The sequence below is a fragment of the Martes martes genome, assembly GCF_963455335.1.
Source record: "Martes martes genome assembly, chromosome: 7".
Lineage (NCBI taxonomy): Eukaryota > Metazoa > Chordata > Mammalia > Carnivora > Mustelidae > Martes > Martes martes.
The window spans coordinates 46,320,746-46,343,995 of record NC_137894.1 but is presented as its reverse complement, the minus strand read 5'-3'; the positions used below and the strand labels follow the sequence as shown (position 1 = coordinate 46,343,995).

At 50.5% G+C, this 23,250-nt stretch overlaps 1 protein-coding gene across 23 annotated transcripts in view; it reads left to right on the top strand.

Moving 5' to 3' along the window:
- Positions 1-23,250, top strand: part of MEGF11 (multiple EGF like domains 11) — a 336,966-nt gene that overhangs the window by 155,602 nt on the left and 158,114 nt on the right. For all 23 annotated transcript variants that reach the window (XR_013967194.1, XR_013967195.1, XR_013967196.1 and 20 more), the window contains exon 5: positions 7,846-7,938. Coding sequence is in view for 20 of the 23 variants with exons in the window: in XM_080809553.1 (XP_080665679.1) it covers positions 7,846-7,938 (93 nt within the window). In the remaining 3 variants the exon portion in view is untranslated. The remainder of the gene's footprint in view (positions 1-7,845; positions 7,939-23,250) is intronic.

The window sequence follows — 23,250 nt, the reverse complement described above, 5'->3', positions numbered from 1 at the left end:
AAATCAGTAAGCCCGGAAGCCGGTCGCTGCTGCAGTGGCGCCCTAGACTCCCAGAGCTGGAAGGAACATATGGATCATGTCCTTCAACCCCTCCATTTCACCGACAGAGAAACTGAGACCCAGAGGAGGGAGCGGGCTTGGCAAACCTATGACCGATCTGGTGCTGGAACTTCCTTATCTCAACTGGGGGTCAGGGTGGGGGGTGGTGACACATGTGGGAGGAGCCTGTTAGCATCACGAAGATGTGGGCTCAAGCCTTGTCTCTGCCCCTGGGTCAATTAGGGTCCTGGGGAGGAACAGAAGGCATGTTCCCCGGGGAGAGTTTGTTTGAATGATTAGAGGCATCCCCCGCTTATCAAAAGTTTGCCTTATGCTGTTTTCCTTTTGCCAAACACTTTGACCTTAGGACCTGTTTTTGCTAATGGAAAGAAATCCAGAGAGGAGTTTTACTTTTATGAAAAATGGTGAGAGTGAAAATAGTGCTCGGTGTTGGTTTTGTGGCAAGTAGTTATAAAGTCAGCGTGCACCCCGAGGAGTCCGAGCGGTGCCCCAAGCGCCTTCCACAGGAACTCCATTTAGCATCTCAGCGGCACGCCTGCATAACTTTGAATTGTGTCTGAGCATCTGTGCTTTATCTCAATTTCATTTTGTGCGTCTGTTGGCAAGAGGTGGCATAAGGTATCAGAAAAGCCTAAGAGGTGATTTTTTGGGTCAACATTTTTTCATATAAATTAATGGTAATTGCTTTTTTGCCTTATGCCATTGTGGCTCATGAAAGGTTTCTTAGGAACGCTCGATTTTCAGGGGGGGGGGAGGGATCTGTATTTCTAAAGGCAGGGGAGGGGATAAGGCAACCCATAGGAAATGGTATAGGATTTGGGGCTAGTAAGCAAGGAGGGCCACTCCACGCTTGAGCTGGAAGAAGGGTCTCCCCCCACCCTCCGCCGACACCTTGAGCTGTAGGGCAGAAGACCATCACTACTGCCAGTCCCTTGCCCTCCCGTCTCCTGCTGGTATTTCCCATTGGCCAAACCCATCCAGGAGCCAGAGGGCAAGGAAGCCCATTAACGCAGTCTATGGAGGTCTGCTTCTCTGGGCACAGAAGTGCCAAAATGGTCCAGAGGGCCAGATAGCGACTCTGCATTCTCAGGGGGGAAGAATTCATTCTTGAACTGTTTGTACAGGAATTAGAAATACACTGTATGTCTGTGTAAGTATTCTGTGTATACCTGTGGGTGTCAAAATTTCCCGGGAGGAGTGATTAAGAAAAAAATGTCTGAAGTAGTTTCCGGAGATTGAGGGGTTGGTGGTGAGAACAAGGTTGAGAAATACTGATCCCACACAGTAGCTCTGGGCATTTGCACGGGTTCTTTAGGCCTTCCTGTGTTGATTCCCAGCCTTAAACGGAGTAATTGTGCCTGCCTCAAGGGTGAAAGGATGCCACAGGAATCCAATGCCCAGCAAAGAGAAAGAACTCATCACTTGGCTTTTTCTCACCACTGTGAGTAGTGTCTACCTGAGCAAGACCACCGGCTGCCACAGGAGGGGTCACTAAATCCCCATAGTGCTTGTCCCCAGCCCCTGGAGGACAGAAAGACTAAAATAAAGGGCCAGCTGAGCATTTGTGGCTGCTGCAGGGAATGCGTCCCAGCTTGATGGCACCTTGTGGCTTTGCGTGGACGCAGAGTACAGCTTTAGAAAGGAGGCTGGGCATCAACGGGTGTTTCCTCAGCACATCTGGGGTTTTGTTTCATCTTTGGATCATACCTGGGAGTAAGGAAATGATAGAAGAATAGAAGGGGAGGAGGGACCTTTGAAGTCCCATAGTCTGATTTCCTACCAGACCAGGAACCCCTAGAGCAGAAGGGCGCCCTCCCCTCATAAAATATAGTGAGTAAATATTTTAGGGTTTTCCTGACCCTCCATCCCTGTGGCCACGGCTCCATTCTGTCCTCATGGTGCGAAATCGGTCCTGGTAATATGTCCGTGAGCATGGCTGTGCCCCCGCAGACCTTTATTCGCTGACGCAGGCAGCTGGCGGGGTTTGGCCCAAGAGCCAGTTTGCCTGCCGACCCCTCCCCTCTGGCATTTGTCGATTCTCTGTGTTTGGCTTGAGTGTTCCCAGTGATAGGTTGCTCCCTACCTATAGAAACAACCCTCTGAACTGCTGAGCCCATTCAGATGTTAAAAAGTCTTGCCTTGGGTTAGGTCGCAATCTGCCCCCCTTAGGACGAATGGCTCTGACTGTTCAGCTGATTTCGACCTGCCTCCTGCCCAGTACTTCCTTCTCCAGGCTGGACAGCGCCCCCACAAGTCTCAGCCTCCTGGACCCTCATGGCTCCTCCTTGACCCTCCTTGACCCTCACGGGTCACATGTCTATACCCTCTACATCCCGGTCCTTTTCTCCTGGCTTGTTAATGTCCTTTGGGAAGGACAGACCCTCAGAAGAGTCACCACCAGCCACACATGGAGTATCAGTAAGGTATGGCCCATGGGGACATCTGGGGATACTTAAGACTCTGGATTTGATCTCAGCTCACAGTCTAGCTGGGGAGACCAAATGAACCCAAGCTAAAGGAGGAAGTGGCAGGAGGTCGAGCATGCTGTGTACCATCAGCTGGGCCCCCCCCAACACACAAACACAGAGTGTTTGGGAGTAAGGAAATGATAGAAGAATAGAAGGGGAGAAGGGACCTTTGAAGTGTGTCATGGGATTCAGTGGAAGGAGAGGCCTCTGGGCCAGTCAGGGGGAACCTCATGTACATAGGGGGATTCTGGTGGGAAAGTATTTTACCTCCATAGATGTGCAAACTGCGTGGCTGAAGCCTTCCTAGGCTCTTTGTGGAGCTGGGTCATGGGGGCTACTCCTGGCCTTGGTGACTCAGGCGACCCATGGCCAGGGAGCCTAATGGAAGCATTTTGAGCTTCCAGCTGCTGCAAGGTGACATGGTGGAGTCAGAATGGCCCTAGAATTATCAAGTGATGTTCGCAGTAGGAGCTTTAAGGGTGATGTGTTAGAGTGCCCTTGTTTTCTAGACCAGAGCGAGGAAGCCACCTGCCTAGAGTCCTATGGCAGGTCGTACAGAGTCCAAGCTCACACTCAGCTCTCCTGTCTCCTAATCCAGGGCCATTTCAGAGGCCAGGGTCCTTGTGATGTCAAGAGTACAGGTTTACTAGGCCATAGAGAGGGTCGGGGCTTTCGGGCCTGAAAGTGAGGCTAGGACAATGGCAGTGATGCAGGCATTTCCCTGGAGGGGCGGGGGGAGGTTGGGCTGGGCCAGGTGAGAGGCCATGATGAGTCTTAGCTGAATGGGACTTTATAGACCTCATCTGGTCTGGTCTCAATTTACAGGTGAAGTTGCAGGGTCCAGAGAGGAAAGTGGCATGCTTGATACCATTGAGATGGATGTGGGTAGTTGCCAACCCAGATCTCCTCCCACCTGTAGCTGGGCTTGTTCTGAAACCCCACAGCACCATTGCTCAAGACACCCAGCTACCCCAGTCCCTCACGGCCAGAAACAGCCTGAGCCAATGGGCAGGGCCCTGAGATTCAGTGACTTCTCTGTGCCTGAGCTCTGAGGCTGAGCTCGGGGGAGACAGCCAGGCCCTCCCTGCTTGGGCTCGGGGGTTCTCTCCCAGGGCAGATGACTCTCTCCTGGGGACCCATCAGCACGGAGACATCGGTTTCAGGCAGCGTGAGAATTGAAAAGCATGAGAATTTAAAAGGCTGAGTAAGAAGTGGCCTCTGTCCTCCCAAAGGCCAGAGATTCATAAAGGAAAGACACGTGCTGACTTGCTAGCTCCCTCACGGTGTACTGGGATGGCCTGCGACAGAGGTGGAGGCAGCATGTGTTGGAAGTTCTGAGGCCGGGCACATAGTAGGTGCTCAGAAAATGGTAACATACAGGAAGCAGTGATACGTGGTAGCAGCTGTCAGCTGTTGTAGACATCAAGTCCAGACCACATGGGGCACACATACGTGTGTGTGCGTGTGCGTGTGTGTGTAAATAATCACGGCAGCTCATGCTTACTGAGTGCTTACTGTATGCTAGGCACTGGCCTTAGCACTTGACATGTATTTCATTAAATCTTTGCAACAGCCTGTCCCCATTATACGGATGAAGAAACTGAGACACGAGAGCCTAGATAACTTACTTACTGTCCTATAATTGTTAAATTCAGGTCATTACATCATTGGCCACTGTGGCCTTCCCTGCTGGGCTAGAGACAGGGCCACCTTCCAGCATTCCATTCCTGAGCAGGGTTTACCTGCAGATCCCTACAGCCCTCCCCATGAGTCTGGGGCCTCAGTGAAGGGAGAGAGGGAGATGGCTTGTGTGCGGAGGCCCCCACCTCGAGTCCGAGGACTCCCTACTGAATAACAATAGCAAGACCCACACAGTACTTACTAGACTCCAGGCACTGCTCTGGGTGCTTTGTCAACTGCTATAATCCTCACGCACAGCCTGAGGCCCGTCCTATCACTGTCCCCCACTGAAGAGATGGGGACTGACACGGAGAGAACGTGAACTTATTGGAGGTCTAGAGCTACTAAGTGGCATCCCTGGGTCCAGACCCGGCTTTCCGGTATAGTCTTTGCTGTGCTGCTTCTCATGAAAGATGCCTCCAGCTCCCGGATGTTGGAAGTGGGACTGAGGCAGGCGGGTCAGTGGTGGGAAGCTGAGAGAGCAGAGGTTTGACTTTCTCAGTGGGGCCGGGAGAGGAGAGGTGGCTGGCCCTTAGTCACGTGGTGCGGTGTTAGAGGCAGCTTCTGATTCCCTGTCCCCAACAGCAAATGGGGCGACAGCAGTGGGAAGAGGGGCTCAACAAAATGCCCTGTTGAGAGTTACAGGAGTCGGGGAAGAGAGGGGCTGGGGAGGACCCTAACTCAGCCCCTTTTGGGGGGCTGGGGTCAGAAAGAACTTAGGCCTGTACAGTTTAGGAGGGCTGCTGTGTCCACCCCAGTCCTCTGCAGAGGGACTACCCACTGTTGGGCGAGTGCAGGGTCCGGCCTAGGAATCAGGAACCCCAGCCCCAGGGAGGGGTGTGGGTCTCTCCTCCATGCCTCCTCGGGAGACTTTCCTCATAGCACCCGTGTCCTGTCTCCTCCCCACCAGGAGCATAAGCACATGGTGGCCCAGTTGCCAAATCTGGCCATCCGAGCCTTGGATATTTGCTATCAATATTTCATGCTTCAAACAACACTGTCTAAACAACACCTATAAAATATGAATGGATTGAGGTTTTGACAAGCAAATAGCCCAGGCATAATCCCAGGGCTATGGGGGGCAGATAACAAGGTCTGGAGGGACCGTGGGGAGAGCAACAGCATCCCCAGAGTCAGGACCAGGGTTTGTGGGACGGCTCGTCTCCGCACGTCGGTCACTGGGAGTCAGCATGCTGGACACAGGGCTGAGCTGGAGGGAGCTGCTTGACAGATTGTCCAAGGGGACCCTGGTTTGGGGCAGAGACCAAGGGGAAAGGTGGTGCGGAGCTTCTCCAGAGCCCCCGAAGACCCTGCCCCTCCAGCCAGGGAGAGGGTGCATGAGTTAGGCCTACGGGCAGGTCCCTAGGGTGAGAAGGACCAGGGAGAGGAAGGGTTGGCAGGGTCCATCATCCTTCCTCCCTCCTCCCTTGAGCTGCTCTGAGCCCCCTGCAGGACATCCAGTGTGTTGAAACAGTTTCTCTGGTTTCTGCCTTCTGCTCTTACCCTTCTGGGGGTCACCAACAGTCTCTGTGCTGTCCCCCTGGGCTGGCTCTCCCAGCCCCTGACTTGTCGGGGCAGGGGAAGGCATCCAGTTGAGTGAGAGCAGAAGATCCGTGGTCTTGGACACCTCTCCCCTCCCTTTTCCTTCAGAAGGCTCATCCCCAAGCTCCTTCCCTCCTGGCCAAGAGACCACACGCTGTCCACGACATCACAAACACTTGGGCCTCCATTTCTCCATGCATAAAATGAAGGGGTTGGACATGGTTTTCTCTGAGGTCTCTTCCAGCCCTGATAGCTAGCAGGTTCATTGTTCACTGTCTACCTCACCGTTCTCCAGCAGAGCCCCCAGGGATCAAGGTGTCTCTCTGTGCCATCAGAAAGCAGCAGGGGTGTCTTGAGCTACTCTGACAAGCTGATGGGAGGAACCTAGCTGGGGATCACATGGGGGAACTCAGCCTATGGGGGTGCAGATGGGGGAGAGAAGCAGCCGAGGCTGAGGCTTAGAGCTGGCCAGGCTGAGTGCTGGCCTCTGATAGCGAGCCTGGGGATGGACATCTGGTGTCCAGTGTGTCCTGGGCACACTGACCCATTTGAGTTTGTTTGGAATGTCCAGTGGAGCAGGGAGAGCCTGGGAAGCAGGAGTGGTCAGACAAGGTCTTGCCAGCAGCTCACTGTGGCTCTTAAGTGGAGCTGGTCACTGGAGCCAGAGGCCAACCCAATTCCCCAGCAAGAACTAGGTTAGCTGGTAGGCCCCTGCCATTCCCCGGACCTCCAGGGCAGTAGAAAACTTCACAGACCAGAACCTTCTCTGTGAGCCCCCTGGGGACACGGGTGCCGTGTGCCGGGTGCCGGGGCCCTCCCCCAGTAGATCACAGTAGAGGCCAGGCTGACTCCTGACCACTTACCAGTGGGGCATCTGAAATGGCTCTCCTAGATGCCTTTGCACGGGGGCTTGGGCAAAGCCAAGGCAACAACTTCAGCATCAGCATCAAACCAACCATAAAATGGACTTTGTTGTCTAACCTGACCGTCGCCTCTCAGTGGGCATTCAGGCTAGGCAATGGACATGGTAGTGGAGTGGGTATTTGGAGGTCACTCGTTGCCCCTCAGGACTCAGCACTGGGGGCCGCCTGTATCCCATAGCCCAGGCCAGTTCCAGGTGGAGAGAAGGTCTCTCATTGCTTGTCAGAAAAAAGCGCTTCATCCAGATCCCGTCTAAGAAATTGACGGGGTCGATGGGAGCTGCTGATTTCCCGAGCTTACAAAATTGGCCTGGGTGGCAAAATGGGGGCTTTCTGTAATCCTTCATTGATGGATTAGATGGTGGGGCAGATCTCTCAGGAGCAAAGGACGACCTTGAGAACGTGCAGATGTCAAAAGAAGAGAGAAATAATCCCCCTTCCTCAAACTGCTGCCAATAAGCCTTCTCGGCGCTAGAGGAAGTAGATGGAAAGTTTGCTCTTGCTGCCTCCCGGCTGAGGAGGCTGCAGCATTTGACTGCGTGATAAGAAATTGCCAGGCACTTTCTAATTACAATTATCATCATCGTAGATGTCTCTCTTAATTACTTTCTTATAATTAGCTGTTGCTTTTTCCTCAGCGTTTGTGTACTTTGCAGATTTGCTGACATTTGAGAGCCCCAAAATAGGGGCATTTGGGGAGGAGGGCAGAAAGGTGGGGGAAGCATGAGAGGAACTTGTTCTTTGCAGACAACCTGATAAATTTGGGGGCCTTTGTAGAAAGAAACCAGGGAAAAGCAAAAGGTGGACATGACATACTTCCTGAGCTCATGGGAAAGAGAACAGGAGTGTGGATTTGGGGCCGGGGTTTGGGGAGGGTCTCCAAGTGTTAAATCTTGGAGAGAATGTTCTTGAAAAGCTAAGGCTGCCCTTTCTCGGGCTTGGGTTTCCTTTTAGGAAAGGAGGCTGGAGTGAAGCACACTCTCGTTGGATCCATTTCAGAGTTAATTAAATGACGCGGGTCAGGAGTAGCTTGATTTTCCCCAAAGCCAGTGATGCATTCTGAACATCCCTGGGGCCCCAGGGGATCATTACAAAGTGGTTTATGCTCTTTGACCAGATGGTTGGTTTTCACAGTCTGTTCCTCTGCTTCTTCCCTTTCTCCTGGCCCCCTGCAGCCCTGTGTACAGAGGAGTGTGTGCATGGCCGCTGTGTTTCCCCAGACACCTGCCACTGTGAACCCGGCTGGGGAGGGCCCGACTGTTCCAGCGGTGAGTCTGGGGTCTTTGGGGCCCAGGAGGTCCCTTGGCTGTGGCCTGGGGGGAGGGTGTACCATGTACATGCTGAATTCTTTGTGTTGGCCTGGGGCAGCGCAGAGGAGTGTGGATGTCAGGGAAGAGGCAGCCCTGCATTTATGTGGTGATACTTGGGGTGGAGGCCTCCAGCAGCATGGGGGGCAATGGTTGGTGGGGGTCTGGAGGATCATCATGCGTTGCATTTGTTGGGAACTGTGGAGAATGTGTACAACTCTGACTCAGTGAAATGCTTCTAAATACGGTCTGTTAAGGGCTGAAGTGAAATTGAGATGCTCTTGGGACTGACGGACAGGGCCAAAGACTGCTGCCGCCCACAGCAGCAGGGGGCATCATGTCTGCCATGGGGCTGGCCTCCAAGAGGGTGGGGTGCACCCAGCAGCTGCTCAGGGAATTCTCTGCCAAGAACCCAGCTGAAGACAACTCTTGCTCTTCTGGCTCATTTCCCCTAAATGCTCCCAGATGACCCTCTTTCCACTGGTACATTTCACAGTCAGTGGTTGGTCAACATTATGGTCTCCTAGGATTTTCAAACAGGCTTTGATTAATGTTGAAACCCAGTTTTCTTCCTGCTTTGGGCTGGGGTAGAGCATCTTTTTTATTGTGACTTGAGTAGATAACCTATCTCAGCTGATCCATTGGGGTCTACCCCCCTGTGTTTACCTATCTTTGGGAGCCACCTCCCTCTTCCCTGTCCCAACGTAACCGTAATGGTCATGAAAATTGAGGAGGGGAATGGTGGGTCCACGTTGGCCCAGTGTGGTGCTCTTGCCCTTTTCTGCTGTCTCCACTGGGTTGGAAACACTTGGTTATGGTTCTTTTTCCCAAGGGCTTTGACCGGAGCCCCCCCTGCCTGTCTACCCAGCACATGAGAACATGCGCCCCAGCAAGGATACTGGATGTAATTTTGTTTTGAGCCTGGGCGATTATCTTGGCTCGGGGAGTCTGGGATCTGTTTGGGGGACTGAGTAAACTCTTCAATGCACTGGGACCTCAGGGGACCTCTGCCTCCCACCTGTTTCACTGCTTTGAGGTGGGCCACACTGAGCTGCAGGGCTAGGAATCCCTCCAGACAGCAAAAAATACACTTGAGGGACATGGGAAGTAAAGGAATGTGTTGCACCCGTCTTTCTGTGGACTCCAGGAAACATGTGGGCTAGAATGTTCACGAGCTTGTTCCCCCTCCTTGTCCATGTTTTGTGTTCTGTAACTTCGCCCACCACGAGTCCTTGATGGAGAACTAACTTGGATTAGGGGAGCCCTGCAGGGACAGGTCTGCTTGCTGCATGCTGGATTATAATGTCAAGGGTGGCCTGTTGGAGGTTAGAAAGACAGCTTGAGTCTTGGGGACCCTGAGTGCGTATTAGCCACCGATCGGTATAGGTGTGTGCAGTGCTCCATCTATGCTGGACTGGGCCAGGCCCAGGGTGGTCCCTGGAGGGTCTTTCTGACATGGTCTATGTCGTTCAGGGTTTCCCTTCTGGTGAAAGAGATGCAATGAAGGAGGCCCTCGATTGAGCTGGAGTGTTTAGAGCAGTTGAGAGTAAATCTTGCCCCTCGAGTGAGTTTACCAAACAGACAGGGAAATGGCCCTGCTAGCTACCAGGACAACATGGGACTGCCCAATTCCCCCACCCCTGATTCCAAGTCTGATGACTTGATGGTGAGCTCTTTCCCCGGAGAAATCCATTTTCATGGGCTGAAAAGCCAGCACCCCTAAATCGATTCAAAGGCATGGACTCCTGAACCCATAGGAAGTCCCGAGAGATGGGTTCCAACCCTCTGCCAGAGCCAGCGTTGAATGAAAGGAATTCATAGACTCTCACTTTCAAGATCATTCAGAGCCCTGAAAGCTTAGATGTCACCAAGAGCCCTCCAACTTCTGCTTGTGTCCCTCCATTCACAAGGAGCTCACTGCCTCCTGTGAAAGTATGTCCTGATTGTTGGAAAGCTTCTCCTTCTGTTAACTGGAAATCTGTCTCAAGCTTTTACCAGTTGGTTCTCACTCATGGTAGAGTCCAGAGAAGGATGATGGATTGCCATGACTCTCCTCGCCATGTCTGGAATTTCTCCCAAGATCAGTGGACAAGGCCACAGACTGGCTATGGGAAGATGGTGATCAAGCGTAGTTGATAACCACTGGGTTAGCAGAAACCAGAGTCCCCTTCCATGGCTCAGCCCTTTGGGTATTAGAAGACAGTGATTACTTCCTTCCCCAAGTTTTTATTCTCTAAGCTCCTTTGTTTCTCCCCTGACGCGGTCTGATCTGCTTTCCCCATCTCGTTCCTCTTCATTGGCTGTGGCCTTTATTCCTCTTAAACTAACATTCCTAGGCCTGACCACAAAACTATAGGCTGGTATGGAAAAATAATAATAAAAGTAGGTACTGTTTATTAAATTTTACCATGCACTGGGCACTCCCGTTCCCTCCTCACTTAATCTCCACAATGACCCTATGGAATAGGAATTATTATTAGCCCTGTTTACAGATGAGAACACTGAGGCACACAAAGACCAACAAACTTTGCACAGACACACAGCTAGTAAATGATGAACCTGGGACTATCCACCAAGCAAACACTGGAGTCCCACACCTGAACTCTATGATCATGTCCTTCTTCTAGATGCTCAACCTGTGTTAATACAGCCTAAGGTTAAACTAGGTCTTGGATGAGAAAGCTGTGTTGCTCACAGGAGAAAGCAGGATCCACTTGGAAGATGTGGCCCTGAGATCCTGTTCTGATGGTAGATGCATCAGCCATGGGACACCAACTGTGACCAGGGGCAGTCCAAACAATTTGAGCATGCTTGTTAGGGTGTCGCTGGATGCCCGTCTGCCTGAGTGTGCCTTCAGGTCTTTGGGGACCCATGGCCATGTTGGGGGGGCGTCCTGCTCAGTGCACTGTGTACCTCTGGAGATTTCTGAATGGGAGCTGCCCACGGACATGTCTCTACATATGGTCCCCTTGCAGGGAAGCTTGGATTTTTATTTAACTGAAAGCGTCATTCTTGTTGGTTTTTTTTCCTGATTCTAAAAATCATACCTGTTCATGTTAGAAACTCCAAAGGGCACCAGAATCCTACAAAAAATTTAGACGTACACACACACATTTGGGTGGTAGCCCTCCCTGTCCTTTCTCTGCCTATTTTCCCTGAGAGCTATGTCTGGATGCAACTTTGATGAATTAGATCATGTCTACGTGCTGTTCTGTAATGTGCTTTTTAAATTTAACTTTATGTCATGCACTGATTTCTTTGTCAATAAACACGATTCTCCCTTTAAATTTTTAAAGACCTTTAGAGAATTTTCTTCTGTGGATTACCGGAGGTATTTGACCAGTCTCTTGTTGATAGGCTTTTAAATTGTTTTAGGGGTTTTCCCTTTTGGAGGCCCCACCATCCTGTGTTCAGGGTCCCTGGGGCTTGTTGATTTCAGAATTTCAATTTTTGTCAGAGTTTAGAAACGTGTGTGATGACTCTTCGTATATGACCTATACCCCACGATGGTATCTGGGCAGCCCCCTGGTATGAGACACAGTAATATTTCTGAACAGGACTAATTCCGTCTAGTGACATCAAAGCAATACGTAACCACAAATCCATTCCATGAAGATCTGGCATCTAAACGAATTTGGTGCTGAGCTTTAAGACAATTTTTCTTTTGGGCTTTTTAGGGACTTTTGGATTGTGGGCAAGGGACTATGGCCCTGTGTTTAAAAAAAAAATGCTGCAGTGATTCTTCTCAGGCATATATCTTTGCCCATTTGTCCCGATTTCTTCGTAGGATAAATTCCTGGAAGCGGCAAGGAGGGTTATAAAGATCCGTCATCCTATTGCCTGCCCTGCCTTACCCTTCATGGCTGCCGAGGGATTTATGACTTTGACAGTTGTGAAGGGGACAGATCTCGTCCTGGGGTGGGGTTGGGAGACTTTTCATTCTTTTTCAGACTTACAACCCCATAGCCTAATTTCTTTAAGGCCTGGACTAAATTCTTTCTGCTCCATAAAGAAAGTGAGGTGATGCTGATTCACCTGGCGAGCAGGCACGTAAGCTACTGTCGATAATTCCAAGGTGTTGGGAGGACCAATATGGGGAAGCAGAGTGGCTGCTTGCTTGGTCATAAACCTCCATCCCATATAATAACGAGGAGTAGAAGGATGAAATGTCAGTTTACGCTGAATAAAGACGACAGAGTGACTGTTATTAAATTGCACTAATCTCACAAGTGGAGATAAAAAGAAAAAAAGTTTTCCTATATTGAATATCTAGCTTTTTAAAGTAATTAGGAATATTAAAGCACTGACAATGATTGAGATAGAAACATTATTCATAACTTTTATTTCCGCACTGGGCACTGGTCCAGTGTATTTCATTTATGAGGTTTCAGCTGTAAGGAGAAGGACGTGAGCCAATTCCTAAATTAAATATGCCCTGTTAACTTTTATAAATGATACCCAAGAATCAACTTGGAAATTTAAGTCTTCATTGTATTATTTAATTATTGTATTTCCTGGGTCCTGCTTCTCAGCCTCCCGTCCCGTGGTGCTTTGCGGTTTGTTTTCGGGGCTCTAGTGTGGTGTTTTGGTTTGGGTCTTGGGCCTTCCCAGAGCTGCTGGGGTAGACACGAGAGAAAAGCCCGCCCCTCCACCTCCCCACCGTCCCCCCACCTTCTCCCATTCTTAGATTCCACTAAGATTGCACGTGTTTCGTCCATGTGCACAGACAAAGTGCGGGACAGTAAAAGCTCCCTCACTACTCAGTGTCTTGCTGTCTGATGACGCCTCCCACCACCCCACCCCACGCTGGCATGAGGCAGGACCGCAGTCCCCGAGTAATGAAGGCAGCAGGAACTGCATTGGGTTGCCACCAAGAGTGGCTCCTGCCAAATCAAATGTCTTCTTATCTTGAATGGTGTGTGGGACCCCTGGCTGACTTGGCTTCCAGTTATCCTTGCAGATTAAAATAAAACATTTACCAGCTCAGAAATCTGCCCATACTTCCAGAGTAGCCTGGGATGTTTAGGTCCGTGCTTTTCAAACCTAAGGCATGGGTTTACTAGAGTTGTGTGTGCTGGTGTGTGTGATAAAAGATGCATAACAGAAAATTAACCTATTTTAACAATTTTTTAAAAAAAGATTGTCTTTATTTACTTTAGAGTGTGTGTGTACAAGCAGGGGATGGGGTGGAGGGAGAGGCAGACTCTCCACGGAGCAGGGAGCCGGACAACAGGGCCGGATTCTAAGATCCTGAGATCATGATCTGAGCCTAAGGCAGATGCTTGACTGACTGAGCCACCCAGGCACTCCCCATTTTAACCATTTTTAAAGGTACATGTCTGTAGCATTAAGTACATTCGCACTATTGCACAATTATCATTACTATCCATCTCCAGAACTTTCTTCGTCTTCCCCAAATGAAGCTCCGTACCCATTAAACACTAGCTCTTACTCTCCCCTCCCCTTAGCCATAGAAGCCACATTCTATTTTCCGTCTCTAAGTATTTGATCATTCTGGGTAGCTCATATAATATCTGTCTTTCTGTGGCTGGCTTATTTCACTTAGCATAATATCTTCAGGGTTCATCCATATTGTAACATGTCAGAACTTCTTTGCCCTATAAGGCTGGATCATATCCCATTGTCTGTAGATTCCGTTTTATCTGTTCATCCATCAGTAGAAACGTGGGTTGCTTCCACCTTGCGATTATGGTGAGTAATGCTGCTAGAACACAGGTGTACAGATCGCTTTTCTGCTTTCACTTCTTTGGCGTATATACTTCTTTGGATCACCAATCCAGAAATGCATCAGTGGATCATGTGCTAATTCTGCATTTAATTTTTTGAGGAATCACCATACCTCATTCCACAGCATCTGTACCATTTTACATTCCCACCGGCAATGCCCAGGGATTCCACTTTCTTCACATCCTTGCCAACACTTGTTATTTTCTCTGGGTTTTTTTCTGATTAAAACAAAACACATCCCTGTGAATATCTCATTGTGGTTTTGATTTGCATTTCCCTAATTAGTGATATCAAGCATCTTTCATGTGTTTATTGACTATTTGTAGATCTTCTTTGGAAAAATGTCTACTCAACTTCTTTGCCTGTTTTCTAATTGGGTTGTTTGTTAGTTGTTGACTTGTAGGAGTTCTCTATATATTCTGGACAATAATCCCTTATAGGAGGTATGATTTGAAAACATTTTCTCTCATTCCATGGGTTGCCTTTTTGCCCTGTTGATTAGGGTCCTTTCATGCACAAAAGTTCTAATTTTAATGAAGTCCAGTTTATTTATTTTTTCTTTTGTTGCCTGTGCTATTGGTGTCCTAGTGAAAAAATCATTTGGATTGCCAAATCCAATGTCATGAAGCTTTTCCTCTATGTTTTGTCTAAGAACGTTACCATTTTAGCTCTTGCATTAAGGTTTTGATCCATTTTGAGTAAATTTTTGCATATGGTATAAGGAAAGGGTCCAGCTTAGGTTTCTTTGCATGTGGATACCAAGGTTTCTGAGCACCATTTGTTGAAAAGAATTTTCCAAAGATTTTTGAAGCTGTGGAGTTTAATTTTTTCACCATGTAATGGTACATTAGTTATCTGATAAGTAATTTTAAACATTGCTCCTTGTATTAAAAGAAATAAAAATTGATTATAGAATTAAATGCAGAATTGGCATGCTTTAAAAAAAAAAAACACCAAAAATGTGATTACTTGAGCCTTTGGTGGACCTTTCGCAGCTATGCCACCAGACCTCCCTGGGAACAGGGCTAATTTAGGGGTAAAGTTTGGGAAGCGGTAGAAAAATGCAAGAAGTCCGTAAGCAGAATTAGATCTCCCAGTGCCAATGACTGTTTGCAAGGATGGTTGAATAAGAGATCAGGCCCTGAACCCCTTTCCCCCCTGCATTCTTGGGCATCTTCCCTCCAGCCTGCTGGGCTGTCTGTGCCCCTCGACCCCGTCTGTGTCTGGGTTCCTTGGCTCTGGGTTGGCATAAAGCCTCTGGCCCAGCTCATACTCCCTTGTCTCAGGGGTTACAGGGTCTTTGCATTTTCTATAGTGCTCAGTGCTGGGCCCTCCATGGCCGTGAGTCTTATGAATCTCACATTTGCTGTCTTCTTGAAGATCTCTTCACATACCTTTCCATTTAACCACCAGTTCCTGGAATAGAATATCAGAAAGTATGGCCTGGGATCCTGGAACCAAATCCAAGGTCTTGTGATTTAACCTGAAACCATTGAATCAAGAGCTAGGAGGGACCATGGAAATTATTGGGTCTGCTTCCATTTTACAGATGGGCAAACTGAGGTCCCTAGAAAGGAAACTGCTTCCAAGGTGATCCAGGAAGGTCGTGGCAGAGCTGTGACTTGATCCCCTCTCTTAACTCCTGTGCCTTTTGTCTCCCGCCAGCTGCTCTAGGAGTTCAGGGCTAGAGTTATCTTAGAGGCAGTTGGATCTCATTATACCAAAGCGAAGAGGCCAAGTTGTTCTATAGACTTTTGTGCTGATGACCCAAAGGTTCCTGACCCTCTCGGTTCCTTCTTAGCCTAGGCCTAGAGCAGAGACACCTGACCATAGGGCAGCCCAGGGCTCTGGGATTAGAAATTTCCAGAGGGGCCAACCCTGGGTGGCTTGAAAAGTACATCAGGGAAGAGTTCCCATCTCAGGGGCCCCTGGACACACTTCTCACTGATGAACATGGATACGTCACCGTCTAGAAGCACAGAACATGAGGGCAAAGCAAAAAAAGGATGTGGGCTGGGGTTCCTGCCTCCTGAGGCAAGCGAGAGGCTCCTGGAAGGACATGGGCAGGGCTTGATGGGGGAATGAGCGGGCCAGCCACATAGGTCTGCTGGCAAGGGCCACTCCCAAAACTTAGGGGATCTTCCTCAGTGATGGATTGGGTAAGGAGCCCAAGGGAGAGTAGTGGGAGAGGAGAAGGAAACCTGAGGGGCCATAGGAGGAGAGGAGGAAGGTAAATGTTGATTCCTGCTCCCACCATGCGCAGATGCCCCACACAGACGATCTCATTTCATCTCCCCATGGCTCAGAGAGGTCATGCATGTTATCTCCATTTCACAAAGAAACCAAAGCTCGGAAAGCAGAGTAACTTCTGATCTTCACTCAGCTAGCAAGGGGCAGATTAGAACCCAGAACTGTGTTTTTCCCACAGCTCCAGACTGCCTCCAAGGAAATAGAAGCCCTGTGCCATAAAACACAGGAAAGCTGGCTTCAGGACATACCTCTGCCTGGATGACCCTAGTTAAGTCCTTCCTTCTCTGTGAGCCTCAGTTTTCTCCTCTGTAAAATGGGAAGCTTGGTGTGGATATTACACTCTTAAATCCCATGATGCTCTGTTTCTGGGAAGTCATAATCCAGTATCACCTAATCAAGGGCCCTGGTGACCTTCCCACTGACTTCTGGGGAGGGAGTCTCCTTCCCCCCAGCAGCCCTCCCCCCCTCTCCCCCCCCACCTCCGCGGCCCTCCCTCCCCCCGCCCCGCTCCCCCCCCTCCGCGGCCCTCCTGTGATTCTCTCTCCTCATTCTGGGACCTGGGAAAGGAGTGGGGAGGAGGACAGCCATGGGTGGGGGCAGCTGAGTGACTCATATCCTCACCTCCCCCGGTGGGGTGGGGGGGCTGGTTTCCTGGGGATCCTTGGCTGCCTTAGCTGGGAGGGGGTGTATGGAGGGAGGCTGCAGCTCCCCCGGCTGGTTGGTGGTGTTTTCACTATGCTGAGCCGGCTGTCAAGGTTAAAGCAACTTCAGATGAATCACCACAAAGCAATTACACTTGCTTTTTCTCTGCCCGGCCTGCGGCCCCTCGCAAAACCGCCTGGGCGGCCTTCTGCCGGCATCTGGTGCGCCTATGGGCCTCCCTGGGACAGTGGGCTCCGTGTCAGCAGCACGCACTGGGGCGCAGTCACTGTGACAGGAACAGAAGGGAGAGGCGGATGCGGCAGCAAATGCTTTTTCAAGGTCTATGCGTGAGGGAAGCTGCTATTCACCCCAGAATTCTAATTTCGAACAAAAAAGTCTGTGGCCAGGGCGACAGGCCCCGCTGGCTCCATGCTCTCTGTCCGTTGAGTTCCACTTAATGCACTTTACTGAGCACTTGTCAGAGGACAGGGCTGAAGGGGGGTTGGGGACTTAGGGATGTGAAGGGCGTGGCCCCCAGCCTCAGGGAACTTGGAGCAGAAGCCAGAGCTACTAGCACAGAGGAGGGAGTTGGAAGAGTCCCCAGAGAGAGAAGGCCCTGGCTTTCATGGGGGGGCAGCATCTGGATGGTTCAGGAAAGCCCTCAGGGGGAGGGTGCGGAAAGGAAGGGTATGTGCCATGCTCCCATTTTAGATGAAGAAACTGGGGCACATAGAGGTGGAGTGATGGCCTGAGGTCCCACAGCTGGGGAGCCTCACAGGTGGGTGTACCTGGCCTTTTTCCACAGACCACTGGGATAAAAAAAAAAAAAAAGCAAGAACCAACTCACTTGTGAGGGGCCTATGGTGGAGGCTGAAAGAGACCTCAGCCCAGCGGCTGCCAGAGTCCTGGGGGGCTGGAGGCTTCAGGGAAGAGATGGCAAGAAGGCAGATTTGCCCTTGGCTGTCCCCTCCCCCCAGCCCCTGCCTTCTTCCTTTTAAGACACCCCCCATCCCCCCGCCCCTATTCTTGGCTATGTTCTGGAAGCTAGTGAAAAGGTTTATTTCCTCTTTTCCAGAGTTTCTTCCTTTTCTGAGGTGCCTTTCAGGAGAAATGGGGAATGAGAAACAGATGCTGGGGTGCTGTGCCCTCACGGGGGCCCAGACTGTTGTGGGGGTGAGGGTGAGGCTGGATGGGGGCAGCCTGTGGAGACCCCAGAACATGAGCCTGAGGGCAGCTGCTCTGCCCTGCCCCATCTCTACCCCAGGACTGGCTCTTGCTCCTGTGATGATGCCCACCAGGAAAGGAAGGGAGAACTAAGGGCCTCCTTCCCAGGTCCAAGGGAGGCAGACCATGAGACAGAAGGGGGCATGGGGTACATCTGGCCCCCCGAGGGAGGGCAGCCCCTCAGGGCTTCACCCCATCCCCCTGCACCCCTGTGCCTCTCAGACCAGGGGACGTATTGGGACCGGTCCCATCTGAGCAGGATCAAGGGTCAGGAAGGTCTATGTGGCCTCTCCTAGAAGTCGGTTTTTTGTTTGAGAATTCCAGAAACAGGGTAGCCTGGAGCCTGTGTGAGCTGCGTGTTACAAGGGGGCTGTTGGAGGGTGGGGGGCGGGGAGGCACATTCTGCCAGCCTCAGCTCCGGCCATCTGCTCCCTGAGAACAAAATTAATAAATAAGTGACACACAGGGAGTCTCAGGAACTGGGGGAGAAGGAAGAGGGTGGGAGAACCCGTGGAGAATGTGACAAAAGCAGAACAGAACGGCAGCAGCCAAGCTGGTATCTTCATGTGGGGTTGGCAGGCAGTGCCGCCAGCCCTCCCCGGCCCCACTCAGGCATGAAAAGGACACCGTGCCCACCCTCAACACATACACATGTACACACACACGAACGCGCACACGTAAGCACACGGCCTCACTTCCAGGATGGGCGCGTGGGCTGAGTCTCCATGGGAAACAGGCCCTCCGGGAAGAGAATTGTGAACTGTGCCATCTTGGCCCCAGCAGCCTAGAGAACGATCTGGAACTCTGACAGGGAAAGGGAGGGAGCAGGTGCGGCGAGGAGGGGCGGGCATCGTCTCTGGGGCAGCCCAGACCTGCAGCATGCTGGGCACCCCTGGAGAATGGGGATTAGATCTCTGATCTCGCCTTATCCTGCTTGCCTGGTGAGGTGGGGACGACTGCCCTTGTGATGCAGATGAGGAAGCTGCTTGTGCTGTCCCCACTCAGGAATATGCCCCCCACGATGTAGGGCTGTGGAAGAAGTGGCATTTGAGACTGAAAGGGAGGGAGTTCTGGCTTTTGCTCTCACTTAGGCTTCTTTCCTAACTCAGGTCAGCGCTTACTGTACATGCCATCCTAGTCGTTATTCATGATTATTCATGGTTATTCATGATTATTCATGATTATTCACGGTTACCCCCATCTTTCAGATGAAGGAGCAGAGACTCAGGGAGGTTGAGGACCTGGCCTGAGGGCACGAAGTGTCAGAGTCGGGATTTGAACCCGGGCAGTCTGTTTCTGGAGACCATACTTACAATTCAGGTTCCCACTTCTTTACAGGGCTCCCTGGCTTTCCTCTCCAGACCCTCCCACACGTGGGAGGTAGGGAGGGCATAAGAGCGAATATGGGCCTGGTCACTCTCCTGCTCCCCTTTGCCTGCTGGAGAGTGCCCTAGCTCCTCAGCCAGGCCTATGAAGCTCCTCTGGGTCTGATGCCTGCCTAGTTCTTAGCTTCATTTACCATCACTCCACACCACCTCCGCCCTGCTCCACCTTCCTTTCTACACTGACTCTTTTGCTTTTAAAGCTCAGCTCAGATGCCGTCCTTCCTGTGACATTTCATGATTCCCACACCTTGACAGTCTCCACATGGCCAGTGTGGTCCACGCCACCCTGGACAATCAGTGTTTGATTACGTGTTTGCTGTCCTCTCCGTCTGCATCCCCTGCGACCTTCCCCATGGCAGGGCCCAGTCTTATCTGTGGGACTCCAGGACCCCGAGTGCCTCAGGCACGTGGGGGACACTCAGCACAGGGCTCAGTGGGACCCAGTGGATTCACTCTCTCATTTTATCATGTTTGGGTTCCTCTGGATGATGATCTCTTGGTGGGAAGAGTATGGAGCTCCAGGCTGGCTGCTTAGGAGATTTCAAAGCCACGTCCCTTGACCTTCCAAAAGTTCTCACCTGATGTCTCCTCAGTGGGTGTTCTCAAGGATTGTGATGTGAGTCCAGGAGTCAAGTTGGTCCTTCAGAAGAAGCAGAGATCACGTGTAGCTGGGGGAGTCGGGGAGATGCCAGAAAACATGGGAACCAGAGCTCAAAGAAGGATGAGGTTTGAAGTCTCAGTAGTCAGGTTCGGAAAGAAGGGGCGTTCCAGGCAGACAGGTGTGCCTAAGCCAAGCTACCGACTGGTGAGCAGGTCTCTGTGGCTGCAGCAGAGGCTGCCTGGGGTGGGGGAGGGGAGCCAGGGTAGGTGGGGTGGTACTTTGACACCAGCAGCCCAAGGAGCTTGGACATTATTCCACGGGCCTTGGGGAACTCCTTAAGGCTCACTTTTCATCAGCCGAGTTCTGTTGTTTCCTCGTGGTGACCTCTGAACTCTTCCTTCTCCCAACTAACCTGTGACCAGTCTGGGCCTGGATCTGGGAGCAGAGAACATGCTGGAGGCTCTGATCAGCCCTCCCGTCCTGGCTAACCAGCCCCCCCGACCCAGGGCCAGCTGGGCCGTGCTCTCCTCCCTCTGTCCCCACTGGAGGCCACTGAAGAACATATGGCAGGCTCACTTTGGCATGGTGTGGGGAGCAGATTGGATGGGGATGGGGGAGACCACCATGATTAAGAGTTGGTGAATGGATCTGGGCAGGAGGTGACCCACAGGGGCCAGGTTGGATGTATTCTGATACCCTTCTGTCTCCTTGGCCAGACTGGGGAAGACAGATGTGTGGCCCATGGGATGGCCAGGCAGAATGCCCAAAACAGGCTTATTAGCCTCTAGGATCTTTGACTCCCAGCCTGCCTGTCAGGGGCAGCCCTACCCTCTACCTCCTATCCTCAGACACCCATGGGATCCCCAGGCAGGCAGCAACTGCCCAATGGGGCTGCAGCAGCAGAGGCAGCAGCCGAACTGGGGAATCTGTCACCCTCTAATGAGGAAAGCCCATTTTGGCAGGCTGGGTAATAGGCCTCAAATTGAATAATTAATAAAGTTATAAAAATATGTCTACTATATGGCCAGAATAATTCAGCCCAATTAGAAGCAATTATTTCTTGCAGTTATGCCACTTGGTAAATTTTATGAACAGCTGCAGCAGGGTTCCCAGCTTTGGCTGCCTGCTTGAGAGGTTCTTTTGACACCAGATCTTCCCCTAGGGCATTTTCCATTGAGGAACATCCACCCATCCAGTCATCCATCCATCCGTTTAGCTGTATATTGGTTTCTCTCTATATCTGTCCATCATTCTGTCTGACCATCTCTCCATCCCTTCATCCATACCTCTGTCCATCTGTCCATCTGCACATGCTTCCACCGGTTCATCCATTTATCCATCTGTCCATTCATTCAGCAGATGCTCTTTTGAGCCCCTTCCTTGTGCCCTATACAGTGCTGAGTCCTGAAATGTGGAACAAGTAAGACTCTGCCCCTGTCCCTGCCCAAGGATCCCCCAGCCCAAGCAAGTGGACCTTGGAATAATGCAAGCTGTTATTCCTATTCCTGTTCTGAGGTCATGCCAGATAGGGTTTTTATTCTCCTTCTCTTTCTTTGTATCCTGGGGGATACATATAGAGATATTTGGGCTTAAACCTGGCCTGTGTTAGGTCATAGGTTCCTTCACAATATCTTCAGCTCGTTCCCCTACATCTGAGAACTTAGGGATCCGCTGGCTTCAGACTATCACTGCTCTGGGTCCCAACCTTTTATCAGATGGAGGTCAAGAGATGTGGGATCTGGCTGTACCCTGGCCCTGCTTTCAATGTGATCTGGACAAGACATCTACTTTTTGTTGGTTCACCTATAAAGTATGATGAATCAGTGTGCTCCTCTGAGCTCACAGGGATGACTGAAGTCAAGATGCTTGGGGCCACTGGTTGGGAGACCCAAATTTGCTCTCTGGAACATTGGACAAAAGTTGAATTCTGAGTTAAACCAACTCATAAGTTTATATAGATTTTCTGCAGGAAAACCTTCCATAAAGCCAATGCTCTTTTTGGCAGTGGAGATATCCTCATTCTGATTTCCCTACCTGGACATTGAGACTTTTCTTATAGTGGAGCAAACCTATGACTGAACTCATTAAGTCTCCATAGGACCCTTGCTGTAAACCCCACTCTCTGCTGGACAAATCTGACAAAATTACCAAGTGAGTTATATTATGGTCACTAAACATTTCCTAGGGGTCTGCTCTGGGGATGCAGAAAGACCTCAGCTTTCCCCCGGCCCTAGAGTCAGCCTCTCTGCCATGGGTCCCCTTTTGCCTCACTGTGAATCAGAATGTCAGAGCTGGCAAAACAAAGTAAAAAGGCAAGCCTCCTACTGGAACAAGATACATGAAACACAGTCCACAAAGGGTTAATATCCAGACTGTGTTTTTAAATCCCACAAATCAATAAGAGCAACCCTGGCGAAGAATATAAACATGCACTTCACAGGAAAAGGATATTTTGATGGGCAGTAAGCATATGAAAAGATGCTCACCTCCCTGGCAAGCCAGGAAATGCAGATTCAAAGGAGAGATGCCATCTTATCACACTCAGCATTTTGGGGGAAACCAATTTCTCATAGTACCAAGTGTTGGTGAGGATGCAGGTGAATGGACACTTACGTGCTCCTGGTGAGAGAGGGGGCATTTGGGAAGCAACTTGGCAATTTTTAAGATCTTATTTATTTATTTGATGGGGAGATAGTACAGATAGGCTGCCGGCAGGGAGAGGGAGAAGCAGACTCCCTGCTGAACAGGGAGCCCAGTGTGGGGCTCGATCCCAGGATCCTGGGATGCTGACCTGAGCCAAAGGCAGGCAGTTAACCAGCTGAGCCACCCAGGCACCCTGCAACTTGGCAATTTTAAATAAAACTGAAGATAAAACCAACCCCATTAAAAAAAAAAAAAAACCAACCCGATGATGCCCTGTTTCTCAAACATTTTTCCCTATCACAACCTGGATTAAGAAATACATTTCATATTGTGTCCCAGCGCACACCCAGGCGCACACTGACGTTTGAACATCTCTTCGAGTTAATTATTTTAAAGGGTCATTGTGACCTTTGATATTAATTTCGTGACTCTCTTCAGGGTTCTAGTTTACAGCTTGGGAAGCTCTGCCCCAGGGAGCTTCTCCAGGTGTGTGTCGCCTGCATCATTGTTTCGGTGCTGAAAAGCAGCAAGGAGCATAGAGGTCCCTCAAGAGGGGACTGGGATGGCTCGTAATCTGTTCATACAATGGAATCACCACAGCAGTTAAAAGGAATGAGCTAGTGCTGTACCTGTCTACTTGCATGAATCTCAAATACATAATAGTGAGTGGAAAAAAAGCAAGTTGCAAAGGGCTACATACATCCCACATAATAATCATTTATATAAAGTTCAGAAGCCTGCGAAATAATGAATATGCTATTTGTGGGTCCATTCAGATGT